Source organism: Coenobita brevimanus, chromosome 54 (assembly GCF_032717465.1).
Source record: "Coenobita brevimanus isolate Jiangsu-jjx chromosome 54, ASM3271746v2, whole genome shotgun sequence".
Classification (NCBI taxonomy): Eukaryota; Metazoa; Arthropoda; class Malacostraca; order Decapoda; family Coenobitidae; genus Coenobita; species Coenobita brevimanus.
In genome coordinates, this window is record NC_137007.1 from 31,071,213 (window position 1) to 31,081,208 (window position 9,996).

Sequence of the window (9,996 nt, forward strand, 5' to 3'; positions counted from 1 at the left end):
TTTTATCCTTGCTGATGCCAGACGATTTTACTCAGCTTAAGGGAGGCTTTTAAAGTGGATGGGTTAGATGGTGGAGTGTGGTGGAGTAAGGCTGTGTGGTGCATTGAGTTGGAGGGACGTCGAATGTGCTGGCGTGTGGTGTTGTGGTGGCGTGTGGTAGTGTGGTCGTGTGTGATGGAGTGAGGTGGTGTGGTGGAGTGTGGTAGTGTGGTGCACTATGATGGTCTTGTGAAGTGTCGGGGTGTGGTGTTGTGGTGAAGTGTGGTGATGTGGTGGTGTGGCGTGTGGTTGTGGGTTGGAGTGTGGTGATGTGGTGGTGAGGTGGAGTGCGGTGGTGTGACGTGGCTGTGGTAGTCATTTACGATGCAGACTGGTCGATAGCAAGGTGGAGGTAGGTGGGAGAGGCATGTGGGGGTAGCTTGGTGGTGGTAGATGGGAGTAGGTGGTGGTAAATGGGAGTAGTAGGTGGGAGAGGGGAATGGTAGGTGGGAGTAGGTGGAAATGGTAGGGGGGGTAGAAGACAGTGGTAGGTAGAGGTAGATGATGGTAGGTGGAAGGTAGGTGAGAGGAAGGGTATGTAGAGGGAACTGGAATAGGTGGGAGGAAAGATGGATAGAAAGGAATGGGACGAAAGTAGGTGAAGAACAGCAAATGAATGGATAGGTGGGTAAGGCGGTGGGTGGAGGGATAATTGGGATGAAAAATAGGTGGGAGGAAGACTAGCTGGGTGGGAAAAAATGGGTGGGATGGGCGGTGGCTGAGAGGAAACAAGGTGGGAGGAGGGTTATCAGGGAGAAAATAAAAAAAGGTGGTAGAGGCTTAAGTGGGTGGAGAAAGAGGGTGAGGAGGGATAAATGTGAGGGGAAGTGGGTGGGAGGGAAGTTGGCTGGGAGAGAAAATGGGTGGGAGAGACCTAAGTGGGTGGGAAGTAAAGGGTGGGGAAGGACAAGCTAAGAGTAAGAATAAGTGTGGGAGAAAAAGAATAAAGGAAGGGATGGCAAAATGAAGAGAGAGAGAGAGAGAGAGAGAGAGAGAGAGAGAGAGAGAGAGAGAGAGAGAGAGAGAGAGAGAGAGAGAGAGAGAGAGAGAGAGAGAGAGAGAAGTGGGGGTTGGGGGTATTGATTGTGCACTAGAGGAGCTAGGAAGGGAAGGCAGAAGGAAGGGAGGGAGGGAGGGAAGGTAGGAGGGAGGCAGGAGTGAGTAGAGGAGGGAGGGAGTGAGGGGGGGAGGGAGGGCAGAAGTCAGGGCAAAAAAAGAAGGAGCGCCGGAGGTAAAGAAGAGCGGAAAGAGGGAGGGAGGGAGAGAAGACAGCAGGGAGGGAGGAAAGGAAGGAGGGAGGGAGAGAGGGAGAGAGGGAAGGAGGGAGGACTGGGTGTGGCAATGTCTAGGAAACAGAGCCATAAATTTCCCCGCATCGACCTCTAACACTTCCCATTCTCTCCATCCCAGACGATTTTCTCCAGCTTGAGGGAGAAATCGCAGTAAAGAGACTGGAAATACTAATCACCCCATTTTCCCCTCATGCCTGCTATGCCAGACGATTTTATTCAGCTTGTGAAGGACCCCTCGTATTAAAGAAGGCAAAAATAGTCTTCACAACCCCCTTTCAAATCGATGATGGCTGCTCTGCTTTGTTCTTTCGTACCGTCAGACGATTTTATTCAGGTTAGGAGGCGGAGTGTGGTGGTGTGTTGTGGAGTGTGGTGAAGTGTGTTGGTGTGGTGGAGCGTGATGATGTGGTGGAGTGATTGTGTTCAGTGGTGGCGTTAGTATGGAGTGCGGTGGTGTCGAGTGTGGTGTGGTGGAGTATGATGTGGCGGAGTGTGGTGTGGTGTGGTGGAGTACGGTGTTGTGGAGTGTGATGTGGTGGAGTGTGGTGATATGAAGGAATGTGGACTGTGATGGAGAGTGGTGTGAGGTGGTGATAGGGAGTGTAGTGGAGAAGTTTAGCAGTACAGTGGAGTTTGGTGATGTGACTGAGTGTGATGAGGTGTAGTGTGTGGTGCTGTGTGGTGGAGGTCAGTGGTATGGCGGAGTTTGGTGGTGTGGTGGTGTGTGGTGCAGCTCGGTGGTATGGCGTGGTGTAGTGGCGTGGCTGAGTGACTGGGTGAAAAACAGTCTCTATCTTTATTTCTTCACCAAGACACTATCCACTTTATTTTTGCTACCCCCATACGATTTTATTAAGTACACATCTCTTTCTCTCTCTCTCCTTCCCTCTCTCTCTCTCTCTCTCTCTCTCTCTCTCTCTCTCATCAAGAAGGACTATTCAGGCTAAAAGCAGACGATTTTATTCAGGTGTGAAAATTTGTAGCCGTCACTGGGATAAAACTATTTTGATGTTTGGTTTCCTCTCCCTGACCCCAGACGATTTTATTTATGTTAGGAAAGACCTCTGGCAATGGAAGGGTTGACGCCTTGAAGCAGGGGGTCGTCATTTTTATCTTACGCCTGCCACTACCAGACGATTTACTTTGTTCCACCCAGTAAAGGCCTTTCATACTAAAAGGGTTTATTAAGACTTTATCTGACCCCTACACTTCGGGGAGTTTATTCTCAGATGAATAAAATCGTCAAGTGATGTCACTAATAATAATAATAATAATAATAATAATAATAATAATAATAAGCTAAAATAAAGAATAAAAATTCCTCAGTATGTTAATGATGGTTATACATAACCCCTTCAGTTCTGAGATAATTTTTAACTCATGCAATCCAAGAACGCCTTACCAAAGCTGAATATCATCTTATGGTTTAGCTTGAGTAGTATAAAACAAGCGTTCTCATCCACCGCGTTACCTGCATCGCGGCCTGAATCCGTCAGGGAGGGGGAGGAGTTAAAGAAATGGGTGTGGTAAACAAAGGAATCACTGGGATGGGCTGGAAATCTGTTAGACGGTGGGGCTGGGGTGGGATATTATGTTTTGTGAAAATGGGTGGTGTAAGATATGTGGTAAGGGTGCAGCGAAGCTTATTTATAGGTAATTACAGGATGAAAATGCTAAGGATAATGTGCGGGACAAAGAAATGGGTGGGATGAGCTGGAATCGTGGTGGTGGATGGGGAAGGGCCATGAGAGTGTCCTGTGAAAATGAGTGCTGTTGGATTAATGGCCTGAGTGCAGTGAAGGTATTGTATAAATGTTTTCTCCACCAACGAGAGCAGTTCGCGTTGCTCTCATTTACCTGCTGCTGCGACGCAGGTAAAAAGCTGGGACTGGATTATCCAAAGTTGTCTTTCTTGATCTAAGCATAAACTGTTTGATGGTAACAAGAGTAAAATATTTTTAAAATCCGTCATCATATCACCTACAATTGTTTTTCTGTCCCAGGCTGATCTAGACGTGAAGCTGGAGGACTACAGACTGAAGCTGTCCTTCCCCTGCTCTTTTCAGGGGATATGGAGAGAGTTGAAGGACGTTTGTGTAACCTGGCAGTGGAGTCACCCAGTTATATAGGTGCCACCACAGGAAGGCATCCCTCTCCAATACCATATCGCACATTAAGTATTTGGTAAATGACGCCTAATTTTTAGAACGATAGACGTTAATTCTTCACAGTAAATCACAGAAAAATTGTCTATTGAAATTTCATTGCTACCTACGATGCTGATTTGACAGTTTCTTCCAATTTATAGTACCGAGTGTGTATAAAAAGTCGTGATAGCCTAGAAACTATCCCTAATTTAAAGGAAGGACTGCCTCTGAATCAGTCGCAAAGACCCTAACTTACTTAATGAGACGAAAACGAAGATGTATCGCATAATTTTATGTATCTCTAGTACGGTACGATTTTTTTTTTAAAATCTTTATTGCAATAAGTTGCATTCTTGTGTCCAGAGTACAGTACGTAACTTTTTATGTATCTTCACAGTACGCATCTTTTCATGTGCCCACAGGTACGCGTTTCTTTATTTACCTTTATGTATCCCCTAGTGCAGTAGGTGACATTTATGCATCGTGAATACATTGAGAAACCTTTTTTTTTTTTTTTTTTTTCGTATGTATCGTGTTTGTAGTACATAACTTTTTTTTTTCTTCTTGAAATTCGAGGACAGTATGAAACCTCTTTTATTTTTTTTTCATTTTTTTTTGAGTCTTTGCACAGTGTGTAATTAATTAATGTATCACGAGTACAAGGCCCAACTAGTTTTACATCATGAGCATATTAGGTAACTTTTTTTTCATGAAATTCCAGATATTCTACAATCTGTTTTCACGCTTTATTTTAACTTTTTTTTTTTTTTTATATATATAACTTCAGGTACACAACGAAACTTTTTTATAATTATCCGATTCTGGGGATACTTCTTTTTTTTCTTAAGTGCATTACATACCTTTGCATGTAACTTCGAATACATTTTGACACTTTTTATTTTCATTTACTTATTTTTGATTATTCGACGCTGAGCATAACCTGTAAGAAGAAGGGATGAATTTTTTTTTAACAGCCTCAAAATCAGATTCAAAATTTAAAAAGTTCATCAAACTGCAATCAGTTCAAGAAATCGGTGAAAAAGAGGGAAAAATTAATCCTTTTCAGTCCGATGACGCTTTTTATATATTTTATCGTTCCTGCTGCTTTCCAGACGATTTTATTCACCTTAAGATAGAGTTTTTTTTTTCTATTAGCTGGACGGGTTAGATTAGGCCGTCATTTGATTCTTCTCTCCCGCCAGGCTCTGAAAGAATATCGTCTGTGGGAAGCAAGATGCAAACAATAGAGGTGAAGATTTTATATATATATTTTTTATATTCAATTTCTCTACCACCAGGGGGGTTTAAATGAATTGTGAGAGACCTTATACTTGGTGGTGGTGTTGTTATGGTTGCTGTGGCATCGAACTCATATGGATGGGACTCGGTAGACTGCAGGCTTAAGCTGTCCTCCTGCAGTTAGGGAGGGAGTTGGGAGGGAGATGAAAGATGTTTGAATAATCGGACAGGTGAACTGCCCGGTTATATCAGTGCCACCACATGAAGGCGTCCCTCTTTACCAACACCTCTTTTTGCTTCCAGGGTCTCTACGAAGCCGAATAGAACTGCCTGGTGATAGCAAGAATAAAAACAACAGATGTCCTCCTGGTTTTTCTCACTATTTCCTAACTGCCTTTACAGCTCTAGAGAGGCTTTTCGAACCGGAAGGATTTCATATACCCTTCTCGCCTTGCCTCATTATGCCAGCCTTTTCGGAGCTGAATGAAATCGTCTGAAGCTAGCAAGAAAAAGAAAATAGGCATCATCGCACTGAAAACTAGGGGTCGTATTATTATGGTCTTCAGAAATTCCGTAGTACCTCTTCCTTAGCGACTTGTTCAGCGTATTTCATCTTTTTAGTGTCGGTATATTTTTCAGAGACGACATGGCTTAATAGATTTTTGTTTACCTTGCATGCTGTATCAGTCTGTTCAGGTATGGACTTTCTTTTTTCAACGAAGGCACAAAAGAATATTAAAGTATCATATTATCCGAAAATAAGTTCTCATTTGTTATTTGCATCTCAACATCGACACGTCGATGCTAATGAGGAATATTACACTACTTTCTTTTGTTTCATTTATATCGTAATGTGGACGGAGTTTGTAATGATAAGGCACAGAATATGAATGCACGGTATCGAAAATAAATATCTGAGGAGGAGGTACAGGGGAACTTGCAAAGACCAGCGACAATTCGGCCGTGAGATTGAAAAAGAAAAAAAAAGATTCAATAAATATAACAAAGTGAGCAGTGATAATATTCTTGTATCCCGAGTGGGGGCTGCAGCAACAGGCGTACGAGTCAGTCAGGCTTGCAGCGAAGAGATGACAAACCGAGTGACAATGGGGTGAGAGGAGTGTGGGTGTGCAGGTAGGAAGGAAGGTAGGTAATTAGGAAGGTAGGTGAGGCGGCAGTGCTGGAGAGGCAACAATACAGAGGGCTTGCTAACACCTACTGATGAGCGAGACACAAGGAGAAGAGGGCTCACAGCTCGCTAGCGTTACCTCCAGCGCCCGAGCCCTGTAGCAGTGTCACTTTCAAGTGGCCTTCGTCGTCCACTCCTACCGCTTTGGAGCAGAAGAAGAGGAAGGAGCAGGCGATGACGAAGAGACAGCTGGGGATGGCGCTCACAAGTATGAGGATCAGTCTTGTGAAGTGGGGATCGAATTTTCCAATCACATACTCAGATTCGATGTCGCTGTAGTAGCAGGGGAAGCGATCTGCTGTCATGCCGTCCCTCCCGTCATGAGTATGGGTAAGAAAAAAGTCCTTGCACTCCCCGCGGAGAGTATTGACACAGCCTCCAGGGTTGATGCGGAGTTGGGTGTCGTTCATGATGCGTAGAGAGGACTCATGAGGGATGATCCAGTTTGTTGAGTTAGGTGATTGGTTCCGGTGCAGGCGGAGCAGGTCTAGGTAGTCCTTGATGTGCTGTATGTCCTCCGTGCTGTGTAGTGTTGCGTTAAAACAGTCTGACGCCAAGATGTCGTAAGTTTCCGTGCCTTTGGCCTTCTTCACGTACGAGCAGAATATCATGAGGGCTTGTTTCTTGTCTTGCCATTCTTGCATGTTGCTGACGCTTTCAATACTCGTGGATGTGATGTTGTCAGGGGAATCCATGGAACGACAGGCAGTGGCCACAAGTCTCTCCCAGCTGAACAGCACCAAGTTCCTCTCTCTCATCTCCAGATTGGTGCACTTTCTCTCACAGTCTTCTGCATAGTTGTGGATGCTCTTCAGCTTCTGGCACATGCCGGAAGTGCAACTGAACACGCCTTCGAGTCGAAAACTGCATTTTTCCTCTGTACATTCAATAGGATCCTTATCTATGTTTCTGTCCTTACAGACATAGGCAGCAGTTATATTTCTACAGTCGTTCTGGTTTTCTTTTGTGCAGTTAAAGGTTCCTGTTAATTCCTTGCATTGCCCTTCCTTGCACTGGTAGATATGGGACGCTTCAACATCCAGAGCTGAGCAGTTTTCGTCTAGGATATCCACACAGTTCCTGAAGTTGACCTTAGAGCCGTTGTTGCGCACCATGACATGAATTTGCATACAGCTGCCGGACCCTTTCGAGAGGCACCACTCCCCGCACGTTGACCAAAGACATTCTGCTTTCTTTTCGCCTTGTTTGACGGCAGCGATGTCTATTGCTGAGAGCGTGGTGCACATGACAGGCGTCAAGTGGAAGCTTAAGTTCAGAAGATGTATGGAAGGTTTGATAACAATCACGGTTAAATAGAGCAAAGATACCCCAGAGAGGATGGCAGTCAACTGACAGATACATATTGCACAACAAATATGTTTATCCGCAGTCATTTCTCCAAGAAGTACTGCAGGTGTGTAAACAAACACAGAAAGTTATGTGGCACTGGGCGGTTGTAGGTTACTCTTGGAAGGCACTATCCACCATGACTACTCCGTGAAGCTCCACTGTCAATACAGCACTTGCCAAGAACTTGCAGTAATGGTGCTACATTCATGCACACTTAACAAATATAACAGTTTATAATCTTGCTGGAGTTTTTTCTTCTGCTAACTCATGATGGAACTTCCAGTGTGAGCTCTCAGAGTGAGCACACCAGTCCAGCGGCACCAGAAACTGAGAGAATTACATCACTAGTAAAGAAAGATGGCGCTGCGGTGTCGCGCACGCGTCCGACGCTCCTGATAACACCAACACACGTGCTTATATACATGTTTTGTATACATACTGTGATATTATGTATTTATATTCACAGATAAATATTTCAAAATTTACAAAAAGAATCATTATTAACATGATGTTCATATAAATTTACAAATTTCTTGTGAATGAGGAGTTGGTGGGACTGCACATGCGCCTAATACTGCAGCAATCCAGAGCTCCAAGTTGCCGGCCACCTCTGGCTAACCGGCGCAATCAACAACTTGTCAGACCTCTCAGTAAACACAGCAGTCCATCTTAACTCAGAATGTCATGTTTTTGGTAAATGAAAGTCAAAATATAAAAGAAAAAGAGAAAGAAGTGAGTGGCCAGCATATCTGGGAGGGGCCGGCTTGTTCCAAAATCAATACTCAGTCATGTGGGCCACTGCGGGAGCCGTTCTTTCTCACACCGTCCCTACGTTCTCCTTCTCTCAAACCGCAGTCAGGGAGGGAGGGCTTGTCACAACTATCATCTTCAGTACCCTTACCCTGTTTCTACAAGTGTTCTGTCGTCATCATCATCATCATTATCGTGACTCATGCCCTGTTTTCACTATCATCATCATGATCATGATCATCATTTTTCTGCATGATTATATATCATCAAGATCATGAAAATAATCAAAATCATAGGTCGTCGCTGGAGTTATATATACTGTATCTCGAAATGAACAGATCCTGAATTTGGCTCTCTTTTGTATTGTTTTTGTTTTTTCTTGGAAGGAACGGTTTGCTGGCTCCTGGCCTTTGGTTCCTTCTTTCTTGCATTAAATATATATATATATATATATATATATATATATATATATATATATATATATATATATGTGTGTGTGTGTGTGTGTGTGTGTGTGTGTGTGTGTGTGTGTGTGTGTGTTCTCATTGCATGACTATCTGTGTTTATTTATCTATCTATCTGTCTGTCTATCTCTGTATGTATATATATATATATATATATATATATAATTAGAGCCATTGCCTTGGAAAGCGAAAATTTGCATAGTGGTAGACCAACTACCAGGATCAGGTATTATGCAAGGTGGTTCTTCTGGCCACCACCCAAAATGAGGGGGGATTCTCTGGGTGTCCCGGTCAACGTCGGCATGTACGGCAACGTGGACAACGCCGGGTTTCTCACTTGCATGAGAAAAAAAAATCAAAGAGTAATGTGCAAAGTAAATCGCTAAGGAGTAAGTGTTTCGAAGTCTCCTATGCCACCTAGAAAAGGTCATTTTGATTGGGGATACCAGGAATACCAGAGAACAACGGTGGGGGGGTTGGGTATGGGGGAGAAGGAAGAGGGAGGGAAGCGAGAGGGAGGGGAGAGAAGAGGGAGGAAAAGTGAGAGGGGAGGGAGGAGTACGGGAGGAGAAAATGCAGGAGGAAGGAAAGTATAGATCAGAAGGTGGGGGAAGCGAGAGGGAAAATGGGAGAAGACTAGGAGGAAAGAGGGATAGGGTGAGGGAAGAGGAGAGGGAAGAGAGATGGCAAGAGAAAGGGAAATGGTAATGATGATGATGATGATGATGATGATGACGATCATGATGATGATGATGCGAAGGAAAGGGGAGGGGATAAAAGGGAGGAGAGAGGGGAAAGAGAGACGCGGAGAGGAAAAGGCGAAGAGAGAACAAGGTAAGGTTGAGGGAAAGGGAAGGGGACGAAAAGAAGGGGTGCAATGGAAAAGAAAGAGGAAAAAGAGAGCCGTGAATGAGAAGGAAGAAAGGGGGAAAAACACAGACGGAGGAAAGGGGCAAGGGAAATGGATAAGGAGAGAGGACAGGAGGAAGGGGGTAGGAAGAGTGAGAGGAATAATAAAAGGAAAAGAGAGAGGTAGGGGAAAAATGGAAGCAAGAGGAGGGAAATGGAGAGAGGGGATGGGAGGAGGAGAGAAAGGGTAGAGAAGGGGGGGGGGGTGTCGATCAAGCGACTAAGTTAAATTTTCAGCAGAACCCCAGACAAATGCTGACGAAAGTGAACAAAGAACAGCTGATGAAAGAAAACAAAGAACAGCTGACGGAAATAAACAACGAACAGCTGACGAAAGTAAACAAAGACAGCTGACGAGAGTACATAATTCCCGAGGAGAGTAAGAAAGGACGAACCGAAAGGAGTTAACATTATATATTGCACTTATTACTCAGTGCAGAGTTACCTAAAGGTAGCTCTACATCAAGTGAGTGGATGGTAGGCGCTTCCACCCACCACAAAATTACGTATCTACAAAATATTCTGGAAGCGGTAGAAGGTAAGGGAGGGTGGGAAAGGACTAAGATAAATGTAGGCGCCTGACTGTTTCATGAAAGAATGTGGAAATCGATGGTGTG

General features: G+C 44.3%; 1 protein-coding gene across 1 annotated transcript in view; it reads right to left on the reverse strand.

Annotated features, from left to right (window-relative positions):
• Positions 1 to 7,441, reverse strand: part of LOC145400949 (uncharacterized) — a 16,321-nt gene extending 8,880 nt beyond the window's left edge. Inside the window, exon 1 of the mRNA XM_080273315.1 lies at positions 5,986 to 7,441. Within this exon, the coding sequence (XP_080129441.1) occupies positions 5,986 to 7,300 (1,315 nt within the window). The 5' untranslated portion in view covers positions 7,301 to 7,441. The remainder of the gene's footprint in view (positions 1 to 5,985) is intronic.
• Between the last annotated feature and the right edge of the window lie 2,555 nt (positions 7,442 to 9,996).